This window comes from Conger conger, chromosome 5 (assembly GCF_963514075.1).
Source record: "Conger conger chromosome 5, fConCon1.1, whole genome shotgun sequence".
Classification (NCBI taxonomy): domain Eukaryota; kingdom Metazoa; phylum Chordata; class Actinopteri; order Anguilliformes; family Congridae; genus Conger; species Conger conger.
In genome coordinates, this window is record NC_083764.1 from 17298191 (window position 1) to 17325054 (window position 26864).

Genomic DNA, 26864 nt, shown 5'->3' on the forward strand with positions numbered 1-26864 from the left:
CGTAATATATTGCAATTACAACATCTTTGCTTCGAACAATTTACGTGGCGAGTTAATGTCAAATTACTCATAAACAACATGGAATGTATAGTGCATGAATCATATAGTATATGTATGGCTATAATCATTGTGGTACTTCACAGGATGAAAATAAAGCAATAACTTACTCTATAACAAATAGTACACCCTTTGGCAACATGAGAAGGCCAACTGCATTTACATGAAATATATATTTTTGCTCCTGTTTAGATTTAAGCCTCTGCACCTGCATTGGACTTCATCTAATTCAATAATGATAAACTTTGTTGCTACAAACGTATCTGCATAATAAGAAACGCACCACTGGTAGCCTATGTTTAAAATATAGCGTATACACCTAAAAAAACAACCAATGACACTTGATTTCCACTAATGTTGATCATTTAATCATGTTACTAGTATTACAATGTTTTGCGCACAGTGCATGAAGTTCTTGTCTACACTTCAGAGGTCTAGATTAGGCTTCCTATGTTTCCGTGAAAAAGTTCAAGGAAGCATCACTTTGACTTTCCCGGAGAAAACTATTGCTCATTATCATTCCGAACTACGATTACTGTGCACCGCACTTTTTGTACTTTAGAGGGTTCAAGTTCATGCACTGCATAGCAATCTACAACCTTTAAACCCCTTTTGCATTTCCCTGCCCTATATACTGCCCAAGAAGGCCTACTTCTTTACGCCATTGGTCTCATACGGGCAATTTTCCCTTGTAAACCTAAAAGAACTGAGGCGTAACTTTAGAATAAAATACTGCCTATGGTGTCACAGTAAAAACGGACGATTTTTTCTTCTTCTTTTTTTTTGTTTTACCTCGGCAACAATAGTAGATGTTATCGGCGTCTGATGCTACACCTAGAATGAATGGATACAGTAAGATGTGCTACAGAACAATCGTGCGTACACGAACGAGCAGGAGCTATACATACGAATGAATACAAAATCACCAGGAACAACAATGCTTTCCCAGGCATTGGGCTGGACAGCCAGTTGGACAACAGTTTGATCTGTGTTCAGTCTGCAGCCCAGTCGCGTATGCATAAAAAAAACATTCAATTAGCTAGCCCACGGTTGAACGCCACAGGAATCCGAGTACATTGGGGTCGAAGGACGCGTTGATGCGCGCAGAATTCCAGAATGCAGGTCCCTCTGTTCCCAGCCAAAAAGGAAGAATAAACTGTGGCACCCTCTTCCTATGTTTTGACAGCCTCTTACTATAGGTAGCTAGCAAGCTAGCTTCTAGGTTTAAAATGAATGCAATCATATTCCAGTACCCTACGTTATGATCACATACCATGGCAGGGCACGCACCGTTTTGGTACTTACTTGGTATTTGATTTAAAGCGTAGTAACAATCCGTGACTTTCTGTCTGTATTTGTAAAAAAAAGTTCAAGTTTCCCCCCCTTAGATTCCCGGCTGCTGATCCCGGCTCCGATACCCCGTGCCGCGATCTTCCTGCAACAGCAGCCTTTGGTCTTTCCAACAGCCTCGGAATGAAGTCCAGGGAAATGGTGATGACGTAACGAGGAGTGTGAACACTTACACAAATCGGCCGATGGGAGCGCTCCCCGCGGATTATTTCACACTTTTAAAAATGCAATTATGACCATTTGTGTGCATTAATTGCAGTTGCGTAGTGCAAGTGGAAAATTAAGAAACATGTTGTCATGTCGTATGAGCCCACAGCCCTCAGAAACAAAGTGGTGGTGTAAGGTGACATTTTTTAACTCGGGTGTAAAATTACTCTACAGAACACTTACGAAGTCAGGATCATAAATAGCAGTCCGTTTATGCTCAAGCAGCAATTTCAATAGCCTACCAAATGGGCCTATCGGTTCCCAAAGACCCATAAACTGCCTGCCGTTCGCTGCATTATATGCATAACCGTTAATCTTACAAATGAAATGGAAGCAAAACGTCAGAATTAAGAATATAAATATGTGTAGTTTTTAAACCGAGCGATAATATATGCTTCCTCTTTATTTACCAAAATATTTGAGGGAACATGATGGAGTAGCAGGAAACAGAACCACAGCAATATGCCTATAACAAATGCCTACCTAATCCTCATCAATTTTTGAGCGGCCAGTAACATAAGACATTTGGACTGAAAGCCAAATTGATGTAATTGGAAACTCCAAATACAACCAGAGCTGCACCTGTTATGTCTGCACATGGACAAAGAAAAACTGTTTCTCCATGTCACATGTTTAAAAAAAAAATGTTTACATGTCACATGATTTAACTGCCGTGTCTATAATCGATAAGCATCAGACTGTACTTGCTGCCCGCTAGGAGCTCAGTGTTGCATCACACCCTCTCGCCTCATTAGCCAGAATATGAGGACAGCAATATCACTAATGGGGATGCTTCTACTGAAATATAATTTCATCTGCAATTTGATCGGTTAGGATCTCCACCATGCATTAAATTACCATCTGTCAATGTCATATCGGTTTCTTCGGTTCACTTGCAATAACAAAATCTAGCACAAGGCTGCACATGGCCAAAAGGTTTCCTTCTTTTTACCAAGCGTTTAGTATTTTAGGGTTTTATTTTTACACTTTCCGACAAACATGGAAAACTCATCTGACATCAATACTATTGATATGCAATTTCTCATTTTAAAACATTTCTTAAATGGTACAAAATATTCCTACTTACTAAATGTATCCAGTAATTTGACTGAATCTTAAGTAACAGGAGTTATAGGTAACATAGCTTTTCTTTTCATTAATCGTCTGTGATGAAAATGGTCTCCGTTCTATGAAGAGCAGGCTCACAAATATCAAGGAGAATTGCATCAGACACAAAGAAGCTGGCTGACTGTGATACAGGAGACAAGGTGCAGGGGAGTCAAAACGGTCAAGGGTGTCACTAGAGACCACTTTCATTCGGAGCGTCCCTGTCAAACGAGCCCACTTCAATTACTTAGATTAAAGAGGACAAAGGACTGCCTAATAACCTGTGTGTTCACGAGCCCCCGCCATGATTACTGCGGATGAATAATGCAAGTTGGACAGCACCTCGTTCAAATGCCGGACAAAAGACACGACCACAGATCATGTTCACCCACAAAAAGTGCAAGCTTATTGACGATTCCTTCCTTCTCGGTAAAAAAGCAAATACATAAATGAATAAACCAACTCACTGATTCCACTGAGGCGAATTACTTAACATGACCGTTATTCAGATACGTGGCCACTTAGAGATTACAAATACCATCGGGGCAAATAAAAATGGCACATGTCTGAATGCAAGGAAAGTCTTCAGAAGTATTCAAGTGGCACCAGTGTTCCACGCTTGAGAAATCTTGGAACTTATAAGCGATGGGCACCATCTGCTTAAATCACATTCTTTGCATTGGCCTTGGAGAGCTGGCCATGTTTAATGGCAGCAATGATTCAGTGTATGTATCTGGCCATATTTTGATCCCATGGACAAAATCATTTCTTACATGCTCCAGCAAACGCAAAATGCTGTATTAAATAGTGGAATATTTATATGAAAGGCACTTACATTTTGACTTGGACCAGAAGACCCATTGTGCAAATCAGGCTACCATTAATGAGGCAAAACATCACCATCTTCTAAATGTTTATCCGGACAAAAGCCAAATATGCATTTAATCTTAATTTGTTAGGCAACATTGATTTGGCTATCGTCAGCAAGTTAACAAATTGACATGTATGCACACAAACCTTACCCAGTTATGTATAACGTTTAAAAACTCTTCTGCACAGAAATGCAATCATAACTGAAATCCAACATTGCAAATTTCATACAAAGAAAGGTTCAGAACTGTGGTTAAACTAAAAAGATGCCGAGAATGACAAATCCTGAGATGGCCCACTGCACTAATTCCCATTTAAACCCTCTCTAGCATACATGCCTAGACTTGCTAAGCTCATAATGCAATTATTAGCCTACATCTTGAAAGGGTCTCCCAAATGCACATAGCACTGTTGTTCTGTTGACAGGTAATTAAGTTCAGAGCTGGGTTTTTATCCGAAAGCATTTCTTGCTTAATTGACATTTTGATACGGGTTGCACCTTTATTCACACTGCAACATCAAACACTATGCCTCCTCATCTCAAGTTCTTAGACAAATTGGCAAGTACACTCTGTTGGGACACACGGAATCAGAACAGAACTTCTGAACTGTCACGGATATAATTCATAAGAGGACCTGACAAATTAGTATTAAAGGTTCCGTTTTGTGGAAACACACAAAACAAGTGTAGATGTACCCTGGTGAGCCCGCTTCTAGTAAAACCATGATAGAATGAGGATGAGACACTGAAACATTTGTTTTACATTTTATAAAGGCAAGTTCAGCTCTCCTCCATTTCTCTTTTTTTTTTTTTAATACTTAAGTTACCCCGAAGGCTTGCTTTCACTTATTGGAAAGCTTTTAACAGGCACTAACTAGTAACTTTCTTTCAAGAAATGATCTTGAATTAAAAAAAACAAAAAAAACAAACAAACAAAAAAAAAACAAACAATATATTTTCCCAATTTGGTGTTTATAGTATACAAATAATTTCCTACATACTCAAATAGCATAAAAAAAGTGAGGCATGAATATTAACCAGTATGCAATGCACAAATCTTTCTCAAAATAATGTGATAATACTTTAATGCAAGTTCTATTACTGTACTAACAAGTGAATGGGGGGGAGAAACGAGAAAGAAAAAAAAACCAAAAAACTAATTACAAAAGCAGCACAAACTTATGTACGACATATGTACAGATTTTTATTTAAAATGTTCTCTGCTTGATAACCGAGGGACTAGAACAGTGAAAGGAAATAATGAGCGGAATTCTTCCAGCAGCGTACAATCACAAGCAGTCCCACAGAGCCCAAGGCCCGGGCTGATCTGGGCCGAACCGGACTGAACCAGGCCCCTGGAGGGCCGGACCGCCTCCCATCTAGACCAAAATTCCGTCGTCCGGGTCTCAGGAGCTCACGGCGGTGTCCTGTGCGTCAGGCCCGGGGGCGGACCCCTCCTTGGGGTCGGTGGGCGGGGCTGACCCTTGACCCTGGGTTGGACCCTTCTTGTCCATTTGTTGCTGGCTCTGGATAGCCAGAATGAGATCTTTAATCTCTTCGCGTTTCTTCTTCATCCGTTGCTGTGGGAACCAGTCTGTTAAGTTCATGGGCAGATGGAAACTTGGGAGTGGACTCTAAAAAGCAAACAGACAGACAAACAAAACATTTGAGTGGAGGATGTCGGTTAAAATCCGGTCAGCAGACAGCCTGAGTGGTTCTTACAGCGGACATTAGAGCAATTAAAACAGAATTTAAAATGGAACCTCTCCAACTTCTGGAGTATGTTATACACAATAAACAACTGTGACAGGAGAATACAGCAGTAACATTGGCCGGTGTTATCACATGACCAGATGTCAGATCCTCGGGCAAGGCACTCCTGGCCATTAGCAACGGAGGGTGACCAGGCATTTTCCATCTGGGTCTCTAGGCTTTAGAATGGTCTATTTTGGTAACACTGTACAATAAGGTTACATGAATTGGCATGAACTAACTACTGAAATGTTAAGCTGTTCAGCTTTGTTTATATATTTGTACATCATTAATACATACTAACCACCAAATTAGTTCATGCCAATTCATATTGTAATGAGAAAACCATTAACAGATACCATTAGCTGGTTAAGTAATAATATGCTTATCCTATGGTTTGCTAATGTATAAATAGCCTTGTAATGAATACATTAGTTAGGAGTTAATAAATACATTAATTAATAAAGAGTTAATTTCATGCTTAATGAATGCATTTGTAAATCACTAATTAATGTTAACAGCTACATTAATTAATGCCAATTCATCTGACCTTATTGTAAAGTGTTACCCTTATTTTTAACACCCTGTGTTTATATCACGGTGAAGTCAATTCAGTCTTATATTCTTATATGCTCATTTTGTTGTAGAGGATTTTGCAACCCTGTTTTGAAAAGTGCAAGTGTTTATAATTATATGTTAACTCTTCACAATAATGTTACATGAAGTAATCTAGTTCTTAATCAAAGACCAAGTTAATCTGTACAGCTTTGTTAACGTATTTGTAGATCAGTAATTCATATTAACTACATTAGTTAATGTACAGTTAATGTATTTAATGGTCAAATAATAAAAGTATTTTCATGTTTATGGTTTGCTAATGTATAAATATTCATGCAACTAATTAGTATTGGGAAAAAAAAAAATTTAACGAAACTTCCATTGCTTGCTTAAGTAATGTATCTGTACATCAATTAATTCCCCATCATCAACTCCTGTAGTTTATGCCAATTCAGGTAACCATATTGTAAAGCATTATTCATTATATTAATTGTAATGTGATGGATTAGCCGCTGGTAGGGGCTTACCTCGAAGAAGCTCTCCACGTACTGCAGGATGTACACGCCGCAGTCGCTGAAGTTGTCCTGCTGGGGCACGCGCGGGCTGGACCCCCTCATCACCTCCTTCCCAAAACTCCTCTGGGTCCCTTTCCTCACCTCCCACTCCACCTCCAGGTACCTGCGGTCACACAGGCAGCCAGACAAACCGCTGAGCTCCAGTAACGTTCAGAACGACAGCTGAAACTGCCTGTAACATCAGCATTCCCAAATAAAAACCCACTTCTGTAACTGGCAAGAAATGGTTCAAATGGGCAGTAGAACACCAAAACTGGACGGTCAAAGGCAGTGGAAGGCAAGCCTGGTTCTGGGGTACCAGTGATGTTGTTCATTTGAGCGTTATCATAAGAGTATGATGGATGATTAAAAGTCTGAGTCTGAATATTCTGAAGGATGAAATGCCGATTGTCTTCATCACATGATCTCCTGCATTGATTAAACCGGATGAATTTCAACAAATTATAAGGACACCAATTATGTAGTTGTATGTTTGGATGGAGCAAAAACCATCTCTGGCACTCAAGGACCAGGGTTCCCTATCCCTGGTATAAGGCCTATACAACTATTGAACGGTAGTGTATGATAAAGAAAAAAGAGCAAACCTACTCTCTTAAAGTCTTCACCACTGTTGACCTGGTAGGGCCCCGTAATGAGTCCATGATCAGAATACAAGGCCTGGAAACAGATAAACAAGTCTCTTAAACATGCAATCTCAGGACAAACAAAAATAATACATATTTAACACCTCAGTAAAGCTTCTTCAGCCATCACGCACAGTGAAATACATGGTTTTCACACGTGGATTATAATAATTTTCTACGATTACGATTTCTATAACAAGTTACTAATTTTAATTCTAGTATTTATTTTGCATTAAGCCATTAAGACTTCTTAAAATTCTTTGTTTTAGGAGAAAAAAACAATAGAATGAAAAAATACAAGAGGCTACAACAATGGGAACTAAAAGCACCATCTAGTGGCAGCCAAAGGAGGACACCTTCCTTGCAGCTGTATATAGAGTTAGAGCAGAAAACTGAGTCAGAGGTCAGGCCTGGGTACTAACTGTTTACAGACGGTGGGTCTGGAGGTCCACTCTGCATTCTCTGCATAGTTGATTGTGTCATCAGACATTGCTCCATCCTCGCTGCACTCGTCCTGTAAGTCAGCGCACGCACACACACGTGCATGCATACACACGAGGACCCATACACACATACGTCACAATCCACAAGGAACACGTCCTGCCAACGCTACCTCCCGTTTTTAAGTTAATTTCTTTCAATTGCACACTTTACTAAACCCACCTCCCACCATAAAGTCATTTTTAGCTCCTACCCCTTTTATGCCAATGTCTTATTTTAGGTTAGGTGGGCCATTAACTTGTGAAGAGATGTGCTGTGGAATAAATGACTAATCCACATGTACAGCTGAAAGAGGAAGCTGAAAAAGACACGGTACCTGACTGGAACTTTGGTCATCTGAAAAGGTGCACGTATCTTCAGCACCGTCCTTTGATCCATAGCATACACTGATTCGGTGCAAGCCATCTTTGAACAGACAATGTAAACACGTCAGCATTGGTTACGCCATTTCGGTTTTTCACATAAAAAAATATTTTCTGTGTAGTTTTTCTGTGCACATTTAAAGCCCGGTAAGTTGCAGAGAAGCATAAAACTGAGTTCTCTGACTAACAGTGGGGCCTGAGGCCAAATTTCTATAGTGCCTAAGCTTCTCCCCCTTAGTTTCTTTTTCCTGGAACTATTGCCCCTCCCCCGCCCTGAGGTCATGGTTCGTTCCAGCCCTGTCCCTCTCCCTGAAGGCCCGGACACACCAAACCGACGGTCGGCCGCGGAGTGCCGACAAAGATCGCCTCGCGTCAATACGCGTCATTAATGTTGGCTGTGCTGAACACACCGCAACGACGGTCCGCCGACGGCCGAGTTGCATGTACGTTCTGCGCCTGCGTGGTGGTAGTCTGTATTTGTCTTTCAAAAAATGGAAACCGGAAGACCGGGGAATGCGTTTGCATTGCGTTGGACCTAGAAGCAGCCATTGTCTCGCTCACAACAAACAGTTTGCAGCAATTTCCTTGTTCACTCGCTATTTAGTAATACTAATCGAAAATTATGTCTGGTAGTGATAGTAACTTTGGAATGGCTTGCTTTCGTCGCTTCCGTTTCTCTTTTCGTGCACTGATTCGCTAGCTGGACAGCCAATCAGCCAATCTGGACAGATCTGGCCGTGGCAGAGGACATACTGGAGGCGGCAGGAGGCCACACAGGACGAGGCAGTGGCCATAAAGTGTGAAGCAGGAGGCCATGTGTGACAGAGGAATTACATTACATGTCATTTAGCTGACTTTTATCCAAAGCGACTTGCTTTGCTCCAGGGGAGATTGTCTCCTGCTGAGTCTATGTGGAGTTAAGGGTTGTGCAGATCTTATTGTGGCTACACTGGGGCTCAAACCACCGGCCTTACGGGTCCCAGTCACGTACCTGAGTCACTCTTCTCACTCACGACTGCTGTCTGTCCTGGCCCCACGGTGGTGGAATGACCTCCCGGTGGATGTCAGAACGACAGTCTCTGACCTCTTTCAAGTGCAGACTGAAGACTCATCTCTTCAGGCTACACCTTTCCCCTCCCGAACCCACCACCATGATTATCCTTATATGCCATAGACTGTAATGGCACTTATTTGTTGTATAGATATTGTTGTTTTTTTGTATTAGCTATTGTATTGTTGTACTCGGGGTATTCTAGCTGCCAACTGTGGTATGCTAGTTTGGAAGTTGATGTATTCTTCAAGGGTTCCGATTGTATCTGTATGGTTACACTAGGACTTGGAACTGTACTGTCCTCTCAGGTCCTCTTCGCACTTGTACTTGTGTTTGATCTGCACTTTGTTGTACATCACTCTGGATAAGAGTATCTGCTAAATGCCTTGTAATGTAATGTCATGTAATGTCTACAGGGGCTCTACTCTGCCCCTAGAGGCCATACTAGGTGTGGCAGGGACTAGACTGGGCGGGCCAGACAGCCGTCCCGTGCTCACCTGTGTAGTGTGGCTGAGCGTCGGCTTGGCCGTTCTGCCCGTCGCCGGGAGCATCCTTGCCCTCCGGGGCTCCGTCGTTGGACGAGGCCCCGCCCCTGGCCTGCTCGCTATTGGAGTCGCTCTCCGAGGAGGCGTCAGCGCTGCCCGGCGTGGGCGTGGTCTCCGAACGGCCCTCCGGCTCCTCGTTGGCCGAGGCCTGCTGCTGCTCCTCCCCCTGGGCCGCTGGCTCCTCCCCCGCGGAGCCGTCCGCCGGGGCCTGGGGTGGGGCCTGGGGCAGAGGGCCGGGCTCGAAACGCGCACCCTCCAGACCCGGGAAGCAGATCACAGCCAAGTACCAGTGAGCCCTGCGGGGGGAGCCACATCCATCACATTATCCACTATGCCAGCTCAAACCGGACAACAGCATTCATCTAAATGAATCATGCAATGTGATTACATTACACCCAAGTGTGGCAGCATCATAGATTCTGTAGCATCCTATCAGATCTGTATTTCTCAACTCCAGTCCTCAGGACACACTTGCCAGAAGGTTTTTGTTGTAACCAGGAACTAAAAATGCCCTTGATTAGTTCAATCAGGTGTTTGAGTTCCTGGTTACAACAAAACACCTTCTGGCAAGTGGGTAGAGAAACACAGATGTGTTTGGAGTTGAGAAACACAGATGTAATGGGATGCTACAGAATCTATGATGCCACAATTGTGTGTAATTTAATCAGCATTAGATATTAATCCTGACTCACGACTCGTTAATGGGGACGAAAATGAAATCCTTCTGAAAGAGGTCGACGTGGCGGGTCCATGTTTTTACTCTGTTGTGCTTCCTCTTCTGTATCCTGGGAAAAAGCACAAGGGACACTGAGCAACTTCAATGGCTGACCCGGAATCAAACCATACAAATTCAACAAACATTTGAACTGAAAATACTGTTTTTGGAATATAAGACAACAGGTGCATCTGTAGGTAGGTAATAGGAAACACAAAAATAAGACATTAGATAGGAACGCCAAATATTGTGAACTGAGGAATTAAGACTCCATTCCAACTACCTCAACAACCTTCCAACCAGGAAAAATTAACTGGAATGGCCAGGCCAGTTACCTCAGAATTGGCCCAGTAAGAGGAAACGAAAGTCATTAAAAATAGCTGAAATGTCAGGATATACAATCAATCACGGCAAACATCAGTCAAGTCCTAAAAAGGTTTCTGGGTCTGAGGCTTTTCGTGCTCAAAGTATCAGAGCTAGCAACAGCTTCTTGCCAGCCTCCGAACAATTGCATACGAGATAACCACTGAAAAGCTACAGTCGGAGCTACGGGCTGCCAAGTTCACAAGAAGCGCAGGATGTGGCACGAGCTGAGGAAGTCTGGCGCTCCTGGAGTAAACAGTGCCGTCGAGCAGACTCACGGTAGATTAGCTGTGTCCGGTACATTTCTCCTCTCTCTCTGGTTGAGTCTCTTGTAAAAGAAAGAACTGAAGACGTGACTCCTGTGTGCGTCTTCTTTTTTTAACTTCTCCATAAACAAATACCTGAAATGGAAAATGTTTTAAATAAAATGAAAATCAGTTGGTGGTTCATATGAAACATGCCCTTTGTGCTTCCACTGCACAAAAGGGAACAGTAGTTTGTCTGGACAATCATTGATTATTAACATCAAATATTGAGAGGTAGGGGTAAAAAAAACTTCACTAACTTCAAGTAAAAGTCGATGATAACATCGTTCAGGAACTCCCCGTTGTTGAGGCAGTGGAGGTCTTCGTTGGTGACGGATATGCCCCCTTTGGCTGGCGGAGGAGGATAAACTATCAACCTGGAAAAAAGGGATCGAAAGGTCCGTGTGGTATAAAACCGAATGAGAGCAGAGCATAGAGAGCACACGGGCGGTATGGAAAGGCTGGTTTTACTTCACGACTGGTCCGGCGAAGGTGGGGTGAAGCTCGGCCATGTCGTCCTCATCCTCGTCTTCATCGAAGAAGTCCCGGAGGCGAGTGGACATCCTCCTCTGGATGGCCGAATCAGAAGTCTGGTAAAGGAAGGGGGCAGACGGCATCACTCTTCCTACCCCCACCAGCCATCACCGTCACCATGGAACAGGGGAGTTAAAGGGGCAGTTCACCCTAAAATTTTACTAAGCTTAACAGTGCCGTATTTGGACAGCGGTACAATTTCTGCTCTTTTGGCCCTGTACTCCAGCACATTTGATTTGAAACGAAACAATGACTGTGAGGTTTAAGTGCAGACGGTCACCCTTAATTTGAGGGTGATCCGTGTAGGAATTAAATCTCCTTCTATACAGTCCCTTCATTTAAGGGGACTGAAATTGGACAATTGGCTTCTCAGCGGTTTATGATTAGTTAAATGTATTCAATAACCTATCCACGGTGACCCCTCAGAAGACCCACCTTTCCTTTCAACCGGTTGTACTGCACAAGCCTGACGTTGGCCTCCTCAAACGTCAGCTTGGCTGGGAAATCGCTCAGGTTGTTCGCCCTGCTGATTTCCTGGAGGATGTCCTCCAGGATCACCTGCTCGTGCATCGACAGCCCCGTCTCGAAGATCAGGACGATGTACTTCTCTTCCGTGCCTGAGAAACGCGTTGAAGTTCACGTCAGTGCAAACCGATCTTTCATGCTGGAGAAATACAATTCTGCTCACTGTCCTCTTCTTGCAGAGTCAGCACGTGAAAGTAATCATTTGGATGCAGGGATTAAAGCTACAGTATGTGCCAGCTGTCTAAAGAAATGTGAATTATCCCACATACCGTCTAATTATGATTTTCCGCAGACATTTTTCAGCTTCAGATATAATGTACAATGAACACAAGGTCACATAAGCATTATTGTGATATAATATTCCCAGATATCTTGAATTCTCAAAATATGAGCATCAGAATACCATTACTTTTATATGATCCTGAATGCATTTAGGAACATTAGGAACACTCCCCAAACGATCTTTGCTTTCAGTCCATGCAAAGACGCATTACTTGTTCAAATTCACGGCGTTCCCAGAACGTCCTCCATCTTAGGGAAAGCGAACAGCGGGCGGGATTCAGCACTCACTTGTGCTGTTGCAGTCATACCACACCCCGCCCTCGTCCTGCGACATCTTGAGCTGGGAGCGGAGGCGCTGGCCCTCGGCTGGGGTGGTCTGGAGGAAGATGGAGGGCAGCTTTCGGGTGCTGCACCACTCGCAGCTGGTCAGCTCCGAAGCCCTCAGCTTCACCTTCTCTGGACCGTCCTGGTCAGGGGCTGGGGGGTGGGGGACACGGGAACGCCTTTCAGTTATTTGGGCGTTCGGTCGAAAACGTGTCTTACGGATGCTTTGACGAGGGAGGCTCTGTCGGAAACGTCAGCAGAGTTCTGCTCCATTTCCGACGCAGAGGAGCTTTCATAATCTGCATTATTTTCAGTACACAGCAGACTTTGTTTGTCAGCTGCGTACTGAAAATAATGCAGATTGTTTCCTTCATCAAGATCTTTCGGGTAATTAGCACTGTAAACAAAAACTGCTTATTAAGCCTGAGCTGGCTGTATTGGACCATACAAATGCAATGTATGAAAGTTTTTTTCCCCTCACCTCTGACAAAATATGGATGATCAACAAGAATACTGGATACATAAAAAAATAATAATAAGTGACCAAAATTCATTTACATTTCAGAAGATGAAAATCCCTGCAATTCTGACAATGATTTGACAAACCCATGACAAACAAGAACATTTTAAATCAGAGAGGACACTGTGCTTCTTACCTGCAGTTTCAATCTGAATGTACTCTACTGTGAACTGAAAAACAAAAGAAAGAATCAATAAATAAATGTACAATAGAATGCCAAATAATGCTATACATCTATTAATTTATGCATTGTTCCTTAACCATCTACAGTACAGTAACATGTATGACATGGGATTCTCAGATAAATATTTCATCCAAACACTTGGAAATATTGGATGCAAATTTGATTATGGTGAACATCTGAGACCTTAATCTTGAAAACCTCCCGAAGTTTGTTTGGATCTCAGATGGACTGAGCCTTTTCCTAAATTAGCCCATTTCTTTGTGACGGTGTAGTTTACCCCCGTTTGCATGGCAGGAACTGCTGCAGCTCCCATGTCTAATCAATGCTGGCGGCTGTGCAGAAGGGAGGGACTTACAATGACAGGCTTGGTGACCATCCTGCGTAGAGTTCCCACCCGTACGCTCCTGCAGTCCAGGATGATGCTGTCCAGCCTGTACGACAAGCTGACTTTCCGCCGTTTCGTCAGGGTGGGGCTGTGGTTGGTTTCATCTGGTACCATGTTTCCAAACTGTTGGGGCAAACACATTTTTATTCTTTTATGCTATTGCATTGTTTTTACACTTGCCAACACAGCTTCCTTTTGTTTCTCAATGTATAACATACACAACAAAGGTAAATCCTCTTTCACTGTCATTAGGGCAATTACATTTTTCAAATCACAAAGGCTTGTACAGAATATTGACATGGCAATCACGATTGTCATTTTAAATGGCCGACAGAAGTAACCGTACTTGGTCTTTCATACGGTGCTTCCGCGGTGCCGGAAGCTTCGAGATGCTGTCCGTGATGTAGGTGTCCGTTATCTCCTCCTGCTCCGACCTGCCTTTCACCGCTGCCTCCACCCTGCCTCCAGAGGGCGCTGGTGAGGAGTGTGCGGAGTCTGCGGGCCGTGGGGAGATGCTGTCCATTCGGCTGACGCTGCCCGTGCTGCCGTTGTCCATGTCCTCCTCCTCTTCCTCGTCGTCGTCGCTGGAGAGCACGACTGAAACGACACGCCGAAGGCTAGCGGTGAAGAAAAGCGCTGCAAGCAAAACACTGTCAAGCCCACACCTCTCCTGGACTAGCGCCGCCATTTCATGATGCCTAAACTAAATTACAAAATATTCAAACACAAACTAAATTATTGCCAGATGTGTAATGGAGGCTCCGTACCCGTGTAATTGTAAACAGTACCCGCTAACAATTAGCTGAAGGACAAACCGAGACTGAGCAAAGTTATAATGGCTTGAAACACCACCTTGTGGCAGACACATAATACTACAGTGACAAACGAGTGAACGAACAAGCTGACAGATCGGTCCATAGTCAATAGATATACATGGACATAGGCAACATATAAAAAGGATCTGATTACTGCCCTTCGGTTCACCTTCAAGGATAGAAAATAAAATAAATCCACTCCATGTTTAAGGTTTGAGCCCTCACCTTCAGTAATGTGCAAAAACCGCAAGACGTTTATACCTATTCTTTTAAAAGGTCATAATTTTGCATTCATCTCCCACTGGAGGCAGCAGTCTAGAAGCTTGTGATTCATGAAACCCTCCAATTCACCTGGGCTTCACAGGTAATCCACAGCAGATTGGTGCTCTCAGCTGCGGCACATGACAGCAGTCAACCCTTTTTATAGACTATCAAAAGGACAGCCGTTAAAGCCGAAATCACTCATCCCCTTAACGCTTGACTCCGGAGATGTTAGTGGACGGCTTCCAAGGAACAAGATGTGCCTGGAAACAGGAGAAACCTTTGGGCGATCACGTGACCTAGCTTGTCGGCATTTCGCACAACGAGGCCCCAAAGGGCTCTGATGATTTATATGGGAGAGAACAGACACGGCACGGCACACATTAATGTGACCAGAATCGGGAGATGATACTTTGCCGTATGACATTTCTCACTGAGGAAGAACCACTTAGCAGAAAATGTGTTCAACATGCAGTTCATGAGCACTTTATTAGGTATTTATTAAACTTTTTTTTTTAACTTATTGGCCTATCCACTTAAGAGGTTTCATGCATGGTGTGTTCAGAGATGCTCTTCAATATGCCACTGCTGTAATACATGTATATTTACGTTACTGTCACCTTCCTGATAGCTTCGACCAGTCTGGCCCTTCTCCTCCTACCTCTCTCATTAACAAGGCGTTTTTGCCTGCAGAACTGCTGCTCACAGGATGTTTTATGTTTTTTGCACCATTCTCTGCAAACCCTAGAGACTGTTGTGCGTGAAAATCCCAGGAGATCAGCAGGTTCTGAGATACTCAAACCGCCCTGTGTGGCACCAACAATTATTCTGCGGTCAAAGTCACTTCGATCACATTTCTTTCTCATGCTGACATTGGAAAGAATTGACTTCTGGTCTGAACAACAGCTGAACATCTTGACCACGCCTGCATGCTTTTATGCATTTAGTTGCCGCCACATGATTAGCTGATATATATTTGCATGAACAATACCTGGTGTACAGGTCTACCTAATAAATTGCGCACTGAGTGTATAATTAAATCAGGTTGACCTTTAATACTGAACCATAATATTTAGCTGTGGTTAGGGGCATTCCAACATGATTTTCTTGGACATTTCATTGAAAAAGAAATGCACCATCACAACAAAGACCTTACCAACAGCAACAGGAAGCTTCTAGTATACAATAACAGAAAATTCAACAGTTGAACTCCTCCATTCAGCAAAAATAAATATTAAGAAGGGTCCCAGCTCTCGCTAGGAGTGGAGTACAACTCGCTGTGACGGAAACAATGGCTTAACGGTCAAGGGCTGCCAGAAAAAGCAGTTGAATATTCAGGTTTCAAAGAATGCCAACTGACAGGAAATCTACGTCACACGCTCGGTTGTTACAAAAAACACACACAAAAAAAAACACTCCATGGGCACAGAGCCACACAGGGAAGTGTAAGGAGAGAAGAGGCCCAGTAACACGAACATCCCAGTAAATATTTTGTACCCACAACTTCTCTCTCGCACAAACGCACACCCGCCACAGTCAGTCAACACTTTGCACTTGAGCGGGTGTCGTTTGAGAGTCGCGTACAGGGGCTTACTTGGGTCGTTGAGCTCGTTCTGCTTGGCGGCCGGCTGCCTCTTGCTGCCTTTGGGGCCCTTGGCGGCGTAGGGGCTGTAGCCGACGGCCCTCCCGTTGCGCGGCAGCACCAGGCTCCCCCGGGTGATCCGCACCGGGGGGCTCATCACCACGTCCACCCGCTGGGAGCGCACCGATGCCGGGCCGTAGAAGCTCTTGGCGAGCAGGTTGTTGGGTCCCACGGCGGCCTGGGGGCGGGCGGGCGGCCGGGCCAGCGGGGAGGCCGGTTCCGCCCGGGCAGGGGAGTCCGGGACCAGGGCGTTGCCGCAGTTCTGACACTTCACGTGGTTCTCGCTTTGTTTGCTGCACTTCCCGCACACCGTGAAGTAGTCCTGCGGATCCAGGGCCTGCGGAACGCAAACATTTACACGGACGCAGAGTAACAGCTACACAGACGCAGAGTAGAGGCTACACGGACGCAGAGTAACAGTTATACAGACGCAGAGTAGAAGTTACACAGACGCGTAATGGCAAATTACAACTGGAACCTGTTAGAAACATCAAAATAATTGACAATTTGCCAAAACTTCATGTGTGGTCTAGCAAGGTTCCACTGGTGCTCAAACACAGAGTGAAAACTGAACAGAAAAACACAAATTCATTTTTATTTATCTAGCAGGTGTGTTCCTTCAGATAAACAGTTTTCTGGCCAGCTTCCGTTTCTAGAACAGCTCTCACTTTTCAATGAGGCAGGTTCCTGTTCATGAGATTTAGCAGGCTTTGCCTTTACTTTTCTTTTCTTTTTCTTTTTAAACAAATCACAAAGCCTTCCAGCTGCATCGCCATTTTCCCCCAGAAGCAAAATAAAAAAGTAAAATACATTTAAATTAGTGCAGTTAGAAATGTTGACTTCAAATATTACAGTGTGAATCTGGCGCTTACTGAGAGCCCACTGACTACACAACCAGAGGCGCTAATAAAGGCCTCTGTTCCGGAATGATCCTTCTCACTGCATTGGAGCCTCACCTCCACTTTCTTGGCCGGCGACACAAAGCTTCCGGATGCTTCCAGTGGCGTACTCCGCTTGCTCTGGATTCGCCGTTTGATGTCGCCTCCAAGAACCAGGCTGCTGGCAGCTTTGGGACACGCACAAACTTTTATAAATAAAAATGGATGCTGCATCAACAGCAGAGGGCATGAATTTGGCAGTTGTTTTTACAAATTTGCGCACAAAAACACGGCTATCCGGACAGCCAGCGCTGTGAATTGACCTTGAAAATGCATCTGCTCGCACACAGCATTTCAAGGTCACCTTGCCGCACACAGGGCAGCCGTTCCTCCGGTCCACTCGAGATCTCCACGGCAACGATCCTGCTTTTAGGATCGGCGTGTTCCCGTTCTCCTCGTTTGCGGGTGGTTTGGACTAATCAGACTGAGCCTGGCCTAGACACAGTGCTCCTCTGGCAAGCGAACACTCACACACAGACATACTGACACACACAACCAGACCGACAGACACATAGAGACACACACACACTTCCTGAGGCACTCATGCACACACATCCCACCCAGATGGCTTTGCCTAGCAATCCAAAATCAAATTTGATTCTGTTCCTTCTAGTCTCCACATAGAATCCTCCCAATCATCCTCCCTGTGCCAGGTGCAGATCCCCTATGTTCTCTTGGCCATTCGTGCAGTCTTTCACACCTAATATTAACACACTAACTTCATTCTATTTGTCACAACATGTCCCAGACCATGCGGTGAAATGGACAAACTAGCCAGGAAACCGAGGAAAGGTGTCAAACACCCAACGTGTGCCAAGCCTGACAAAAACCAAATAATTACAGACTGGATCACAAAGGAGAGTTGCCACTGGTTACCCATGAATGCTGCTGTGCAAGGGCTAGATAACGAGAAGGAGCCAAGACAGGCCCCTCTTACCTGGGACTTCTGGACAGGTGAGGATGATGCTGTCTATATCTACTCTTTGGATCGGCTGGGTTGTGAAGTCCTTCCTGCGAGGGGAAAATTCAGTGCGCATCAGTCAATTCCACCATCGCCAGGACTAACACAGAAAAAGGGAACCATCAAAGAAACGAAATCACAAAACAAACACAACTATTGGGGTTTAAAATAACACAAGATGCACAAGCAAACTTAATTAATGGATATAATTCGAAGTGTATGCCTCCAAGTGGCAAAAGGGAAGCACATACAAACATGTAACAAATGTACAACTACTGTATAATGCAATACAAGGTTAGCACGATGCACTACGCTAAAGCACTACCATCACATTCATACGAAGACTAACCAAATTTGGATGCATGTTCAACAAAACAAGCAGGAGGACAAACACAATTAGGAGACCATGAGTTTCAGACAGAGCTTAGTACCAATAGCGATCGACTACATGCACATCTGATAAGAGCGTCAATAGATGCTAAGCAGCACCACAAACTACAGCAACATGAAGCAGGGCCCAACAAAGCCACCTAAAGCCATCCTACCTCTCCTTCAAGTCGTGGTTGCTTTAGGAAGGAAACAGGACAGAGAATAAGACGACCAAGCCAAGAACAGGACCACCGCAGGACAAAATGTAAACTTTGAAATGGCTATGTGTTGTCTTGGGCCATAGCGGGAAAAATTATTTTTTTCAAAAGCAAAAGGGAAGCGTTTGAGAATGATGGTTTAATGAACCAAAGTACTAGTGAATTAACACAAACTATCAAGCATATCCCGGTGTGTCAAACAAAATCACCACATCAACCAATACATGACTGAAAAATACCCTTTGAACTAAACTATTGAGTTCTAGAAGAAAAATGCCTTCATGTAGTAAAGAAGAATATCATTTTTGGCAATTCCAAAATAATCAATTCAAGTTCTTTGCAAGCTTTTTCTGTAATGGCACAAAAATACGTGGGCTTTTTTTGTCTCAAGTAAGAGAGATGTGGCACATGCTTTTTATCAGGCCCTCTAATCCAAATATAGTCCTGTTTTTCTTTTCTCCCAGGTAATTAAACTCAACAATTAATTCAGTCAAGTCCCAGGCAAAGCGATGAAGGAAAACCAGCAGTTCTCAGACCTTGAGGACTGTGATTTGACCCTCCCTGCTGTAAACCATGGATACTCAAATCAGGCCCTCAAATTGAAATCCGGCCCTGGTTTCCTTTACTCCCAGATAATTAACTGAACAAACAGTGCTAGCGACTGGCCAGATTGTGGTGGAACTCCAGCTGTTCTCTGCCCTGGGGAACGGTGATGTGAGTAAGGGGGGTATAAATGATCAATCCTACCTCTGGGAGGCCTTTCGTATGACAGCGGGGGCGTTGGCGTGCTGGAAGAGCCGGCCCTGAACCAGCACGCCGGGTGAGGGAGCAGGACTGAGGATAAAATAGTTAGCTCTGTTGGGTCCCGGCGACGTCACAGCAGGTTGGGTTTCACTTTGGGAGGGAAAAACAAAAACTACATTTTTATTTCATCTCCACATCCAAAAATCTCCCCATATCCACCAAAAAAGAACCAGAAACAATTCAAGACTAACAGAAATTGAAGGATTTGTTCTTCTCAGAGAGAAGAATCCGATTGCCGAATATTCTTCTGCCTCACATTTGATGTTAAAGTCAAAGACTACAGCTTTGCATTCAACATATACTGTACGTACCTTATGGCCTTGCCGACTCCCAGCCTGTTCAGCCCACCGCCACTCCCTTTATACATCCTTAATTGATTTGGCCTTCGTTCATATGTTTTCAGACTGTCGCTTGTGCAAAATGGTTTCAAGGGAGGGGACTGGTGGGGGGAGAGAAAGAAGAGACTGAGTATTTCTAAAAACACCAACACATCAACATCCTGAACAAATTCAGTCCTTTCCAAATTTACCTTGGGAAGAAAAACGGCAACAAGAGTTCTTAAAATATCCTGAAAATTTCTCAATATTATGACCTTGCTGTGCAGTTGGCTTTAGGTCCTGAACGGAAGTACATTTATTTGCTAGATCAAATTAAACAGCAGTGCCAACAGGCAGCATGGTTGGGCAAAACTATTCTTCTTCAGAAGCATATTCTGTGATTAGCTGTGATTCCCAAGAGACAGGAGATGCTGTAGGCTGCTGCACTGGATATACCACATAGTGGCCTTTCTGCATAACTCGAAGGCTGCGATCACACAGATAATGCTGAATTCATGAATAATACCCTCTCCAGATCATGTCTGAAAGACGTACGGCCACTTCCCCCTGCAGGGTTTTCTAACCTAGGCAGCAGAATGTGGAAAATCACTGAGGCCAACCTTTGTAAAAAGGTTCACAGCATGTAAATTCAGCTTACATTTTAGTTTGTGAGATGTGACTGCAGCCTCAAAATTCATAAAACTAAGCAAAAAATGTGCAGGGAAGAAACCAGGGCAAATTGTTTCTGTCAGTACTTGTAAGAGGAGCATATAGGTCATGTGAGTATATACTGAACTGAAAAGGCAGATTCAAACCATTTCTTGGCAATTGGAAGTTCAGTCATTTTTATTTTAAGATTTAATTATTTGCCTTGCACAAACAAATGGTAAAATCTGACAAAATCCACAAACGCGAGGCACTGAAGTGTGGTAAACCTAAATGCTTCTATTCTATCGGAAAGAATATACCAGTTCCTGACAACCAACACGTTGCCAAAATAACTTGAACGTCCTTTGGGTCTTATAACAAAGATTTGTTTTATAAATGTTCCATTTTAATCCATTGCATTCAGTATATTGCAAGTCCCTTGCTACCAAAGTGCACCAGTAGTGGATTATCAACTTCAACAGTGCATTCTCGATTCTCCTTTTCTTTACACAGGTTCTTATAAAACCTGGGTCGATGTACAACGAGTTCATTGTCTTTCATACAATCCCCAATTGTTGGTGTAACTCAAAACGAAAAGCTATGAAAATACAGAGTGAATGTAATGCATTAGTTCATCAGGCATCACATTTTCTCTAAACCAGCAGATCTCAGGACTGAGGAGCATCATCTCCTTCCTCTCCTGTCCCCCCTCATCCACTCCCTGGCCTGGCTCCCTCATCAACCCATCTCCCTCTCCCCTAAACACACACAGCAATCCATACAAGGAGTACTCCCATGTCGAAACGTGCTTGAGTGCTACCGACATCATCGTTATCAGTCCGTCTGTGAACATCTCCAGGACTCTCGCTCAGTCGCGCCTTTGATGTGAACGGCCTTGCTAGCCTCTCTGAGCACTCACTTTAGCAGGAATGCAGAAAATGTGTGGCCTATTAAACGGCAGAGACTAGGGGAGCAAGGGCTTCTCGACTGTACCTTCTTTCCCTCTGGTGTAGGGTCCCTCTGCTCACCTGCCTCGCTCATGGTCACCAGGGAAGAGCTGTAGGTGATGGGGAAACAGTTAAAGGTCAGATAACACTACCGTGTGCAGCCTCCATCTTAGCCTAGTACAATCACTGGATATTCAAACATGTATTCAAAGATGCTGGGCTCCTTCTTATTTTCTTGCTATAATGTAAAATGTTGTTCCACTAATGTAAGAAATTGGTCATCCTGCAGGTTCCATTCCCTCTGAAATGGAACACTGAAGCTAAATAATGATGTCAAACTCCAAAACAAGTCCAGAGATAAAGCAGCTGTGTGAATACTCATTAGTTTACATCCGGCATCAGAATATTAAATAAGAGCACAGAGTTTGCCTAATTTCCTCATTTGATTCTACAATCCTGTTGGGGAGGGGGAAAAAAACAGTACAGAAAAAGGCACCTGTTTGTGTGTGTTTGTGTGTGTGCATGTGCTTTAAGAGTCAGTTGTCCTGACTGGCAACACCTCTTTGAATTCATCTCAATTTCAGGTATACACAATGCACTGCGGTCTTCGATGCTGAAATGGAGGCTTGGAGAAGTGCTTACTCAGTCTTCTTCTCTTCACTGCCATCACAATGAGAAAAGCTCCAGTTTTGCTTGAAACCGCCATCTTTCCTGGCCTCAGATCTATTTAGAGCTTAAATATAAATAAGACTAAAATCAGTTAAAGCGGAGTTCAAAACAATGGGGTCCATTAGCTGCTGCTCATCTTAAATACGGTTTGGTTTGATAGTTCAGAGCTATGAAGACTTTCTCTTTATAATTGTAAGGATTGCGGCAGAAATACTTACTGTGCCACATATTTAAAATTAAACGCAAAAGCACATGAACACAAACTTTAGATCATTATGAATTAGTGCTACGGTCATGGCCAGCAGGAAATCACATTTAACCGACTTTCAAGGTGACAACCAGTTTCCACTGGCTCCATCAGTCCTTACATTTTTATAATAAGATTTGAGGCTTAGCGCCATGTCCTATACTCTTAGATAAGGCCTGCTGAAACTACTACCATGTATCTGGGTGATTGCCTTGCTCTTGGGGGGCATAAAATGAGAAAAGACAAACCTGTACTAGTATTCAAAACAAGCAAATACAGAGGCTACCAGGAAATGGAATAGTCATTGCCTTTTCACCATCTGGAAGGTATTTTACTGGTCATTGCCATTACAAACAGCCAATCACAAAAAACACCATATTATAAAAACACATTGCATAGCTTACTTGAAGACAGGGTTGCTGTAAATCTGACAGTCATGGTCTTGCAGAAGACACTGTGGGACCTTCACAAGCTTTGAAAATGCCATACCAAGAACTTACTCAGGCTAAACTGGTTTTTGTGCATTCTAGAACGGATTTCCTTCATGTTTAATATATAAGCACATAATATAGTAAGATAGACAATGAATGAAATGCATTATGATTCAGCAACAATCATAATGAAATTGAAACATTATGTACATAATGCAATTGAAACCGGTAATAACTAGCCTCATCTTAATCAAACCTAACCAAAATAATGCACTGTATTTTCTCAGTACGAAGTGTAAAGGCAACAGCGAGTTCTAATAAAAGATGAATTGGAATGTGTAGGTTTATCACCAATACAACTACAGCACAAGCCTCCTTTTCCCAATCATGGCCTGACTTATGTACCTTTGGTTAGCGGAAGTAGACTGCTGAAAAGAGAAATGGAGAGGCTGTTTTCAACATTTTACCAGCTACACTTCCTTTTACAATAGAACACCCCCCGGTTGGTTACCTGCCAAAGTGGCTGCTTCAGTAGAAAATCTTACCAGCAGCAATCAAACCAGCATTTGACTGGAGGCAGGTGTTAATTTCACATCCTGCTAGCAAATCTTGTTTTAAGATTCAGCTCATATTTAAATGTGAACCTGTCAAATGCTCTTAAATTCCCATTGTCCCTCTGAGGATGTGAACTAAGGCCATTAGGCTGCCAGTCAACAGAGGGCAATGGCAAATTAATAAGAACAGTTGACTTGGAATTAGGATCCCAGAGCTATGCTGTATTCAGAGCTGGGTCCTAATCAAGATGTTTAGAACCTAGGCTAATTTAGCTCAATCTGAACACCTTCCTCCTTTGAGACTCCACAGATTTCTGATCTGAATCCTTGGCTTCTGGGAGAAGGAAACTATTAAATCTTTCTCACTGTCCTCAAATGAACCCACCTCCTTATAGCTGGTAGTTATACATATTATCAGACACCTACGACTTCCGAAAATGCTGCGTGCCTAATAACACCAATTAAGGATTGTATCATCAATACTTACCCGTGTTTACCCCTCACATACTGTGTCTGCCTGGACAGTCAGCATTATTCCCATGTATGTTTAAAAAAATGTTGCCACCTTTGATTGCAAGTCTCATAGAGAACTTGAAATACGCATCAGGAAAAGATTGTCATGCTAACGTTAATATTTAGTTTTAACATTCAAGTAATATTGCTAAAGTATCAAACTAGCTAACTGGATAATGTTTTCAGCTGGTACCTACCCACGCTAGGACCCACAATTCGAGACGACACATTCCACACTAACATGGTAGCTAGCGAACAGTTAACTACTTGGGATTATACCGAACATAGCCTTTTTGCCTTAATTATTTGTTTCTTAATAGAAACAACCCAGTGCTAAAACCATATGAAGCTAATCATGTCACATTTTACGCACAAATAACGACAGCGAACTATTATTCAACATTTAGCTAGCCTAGCTGGACGTGACGTTATTGCTAGGCAATGCATTCGTTATAGCTAGCTAGCTAGCTATTTGGCTGCACCGAAATAAGGCCGTTATAGACATACAAAAAGTTGTGGAGACGACTGGCCATTTTACATAATTTCTTCGAAATTATTGTACACATTACCGCTCTCTGGCTAGTCAACAAAAACAAATTAGGCAACTAGCACGAGCTAGCTAACAAGCTATCGCCATGTTAGTTAGCTATCGCAAGGTAGATTGCTCTGCAGTGCAACTAGCAGAACACCGCGTCAGATTTCATGCAATATTAGTTTGGTTGGTAGCTAGCTATAGTTATCTATGCAGTTATCAAGGCCAAACATGTTCTTGTAAACAAGTCAATACAATAAAGGACATTAAAGAGACCAGATGTAGCCTTTACAGCCGAATTATTTAACGTTATGGTCACATTACGTGGTAGAACGTCAACAATTTCGTTAGCCTTCCTACTGGCTAACCTATACGTTTAAATACTAGTGCTAGAACTAGCTAAATTAGCCAGATAGCTAATGTTACCAGTACAACCGATTTTCTAGCTATGATAGTTTAGTATGAATAAAAATGTTTGATTCTATGCGAGTTTGCAAGTTACCGGGTTTCCCCCCTTTAAGCCAGAACTTATCAGGCTAACTAACGCACTAATCAGCTAGCTATACTAGCTAGCTATACGTTTCGGGTAACGTTAACTGTACAGTTAGCTTGCTAGCTAGTGTTGGTAAAACTCTTCGGTGCTGGACAGCAACTAGCTAACGTTATGTAGCTAAGTGAGCTAGACTAGGATTCATAGCCAGTTACAGTTTGCATGACAAAAATACAAACAAATGGGTGATTTTCCTTTAGATAACTAGTTCGACCAAAACATGTCATGCCAACCAGGTAATTTACCAATAATTCAGAACAGATTGTTAGCAAGTTAGCCATCTTACCACCGACTCCCTACCGAGCTTAGCAAAACCGTGCTAATTGCGCTAACTTAGCTAGCTAAGGTTAGCTACCTGGTTTAATTGAGTACGTTATTAGATATGAGGCATAGTTAACAATGTGTCGTTTCCATTGTTGTCCAAACATTTGTGAGACCCAGGCTGTATATTAAGGGCCTACCTTCAATAAAAGTACTTCTCTTCTGTGCCATGTTTATTCCATATTGTTAGCAACCTACTGACTGACGGTCGTTTCTTTGAAAAGGAACAGCAATGTCTCGATCGCCTTGCTGTTTTGTGAGCACGACTTTAGCCTCTGCAACACATGCAGCAGATTCGCGTCCTGCTTTACTGAGCAACTTCACAATCCTTTGTTTTGCTCCACGTCTGAACTGCTTTCCGATAACGTTACATCGCTGTGGATAGCCAATGTTAGATATCTAGCTCAATACTTTCGCGAAAGTAATGAGGATCATTTTAATTTGGAGTTAACGTTAGTTTACTAGGCTGCCTCTTTCGCCATAGCGTTATTATCAGACATTCGCTTGCCCGGTCGTCTTGTGGCCGATTGCCGTAGCCATGTCATCCGTAGAACAGGAAGGCAGCGTATTGTAGCCGACAAAAATAAACGAAACGCCGTTATTAACCAGAGAGAATTCAGACTAGGGTCGGATGAAATCCGTAACACCAAAAGCAAGTCAAAAGGAAAAAAAAAAAGTTTTTTGAGACAGGTTCTTTACAGTCCCATTTCAATGGTAAACTTGTACTGCCGGGTGCTTTCCTAAATAAACCTAGCTATCTATCTATCGCCCGGTGTAAGGATTAACGTTACCATCTCAAATCTAGCCCCCTGATGCTGGAAATTAGGCCGCATCATGAGCAAGTTAACTGCTATTTATTGGATCTGTCATATACATGTTGGAAAACCTGCAGTTCTTTAAAACGTAGACTTGTTCATTTCCAGTTTGAAGTGCTATATTATATAGGCTAGTGGTAGTTAGCAGCATGATACGGTAATCCGTGACCTTAAACTGACAGCAGCGGGGAAAAAATGTTAACTTGGAGAACTTAATTATAGCTAATGTTATTACCGCCCACGAGCAAGCCAAGACGAATGAATTCCCGCTGGGTTGTGGACTCATTTGGCTACCCCAAAAAATACGTGATCAGCTAACTAACAAGCTAGTTAGCCAAGGTTAGCTTTCCAAGTGCATTCAGTAAGTGCAAGTGGGAAACCAAACAGCAGATGGCAACATTTCCTCCCATGACAGCTGTGCTGATTGTATCATGTATGTGCAGTTGTCTGCTAGAGCAGGAAATATTTTTTCAAAGCTCTCCACAACGTTGAGGATTTCCTTGCACCAAACTCTTAAGATCGAGCTCCACATGTGTCTATTAAATCACAGCCGTCTGGATGCAGACGTGTAGGACCTCAACTGAATGACAGGAAACAATGCTTTGTTACAAGGTTA

General features: G+C 43.1%; 2 protein-coding genes across 13 annotated transcripts in view; both read right to left on the reverse strand.

The window, feature by feature from the left end:
- Positions 1 to 1511, reverse strand: part of LOC133128785 (unconventional myosin-VI-like) — a 68462-nt gene extending 66951 nt beyond the window's left edge. For all 6 annotated transcript variants that reach the window (XM_061242563.1, XM_061242562.1, XM_061242561.1 and 3 more), the window contains exon 1: positions 1363 to 1511. The gene's annotated coding sequence lies outside the window, so the exon portion shown is untranslated. The remainder of the gene's footprint in view (positions 1 to 1362) is intronic.
- Positions 1512 to 4072: 2561 nt separating this feature from the next.
- senp6a (SUMO specific peptidase 6a) lies at positions 4073 to 26610 on the reverse strand. Of its 7 annotated transcripts, none has more exons than XM_061242568.1 (24): positions 26484 to 26610; positions 22259 to 22349; positions 21663 to 21726; positions 20016 to 20143; positions 19648 to 19794; positions 18859 to 18879; positions 18290 to 18363; positions 17371 to 17480; positions 16367 to 16751; positions 14043 to 14293; positions 13667 to 13819; positions 13264 to 13297; positions 12572 to 12760; positions 11912 to 12093; positions 11414 to 11532; positions 11203 to 11319; positions 10916 to 11038; positions 10252 to 10344; positions 9512 to 9855; positions 7918 to 8006; positions 7523 to 7614; positions 7066 to 7134; positions 6430 to 6580; positions 4073 to 5226 (listed from the first exon to the last, which is right to left on the reverse strand). In XM_061242568.1, exons 3-24 carry the CDS (start codon positions 21708 to 21710, stop codon positions 4999 to 5001), a joined length of 3147 nt encoding a protein of 1048 aa, XP_061098552.1. In that variant the 5' UTR covers positions 21711 to 21726; positions 22259 to 22349; positions 26484 to 26610; the 3' UTR covers positions 4073 to 4998. The 7 variants fall into 7 exon arrangements, with proteins under 7 accessions (XP_061098552.1, XP_061098550.1, XP_061098553.1 ...); XM_061242566.1 differs by lacking the exon at positions 26484 to 26610 and adding an exon at positions 25574 to 26434; XM_061242569.1 differs by lacking the exon at positions 26484 to 26610 and adding an exon at positions 24005 to 25449.
- Positions 26611 to 26864: the final 254 nt, after the last annotated feature.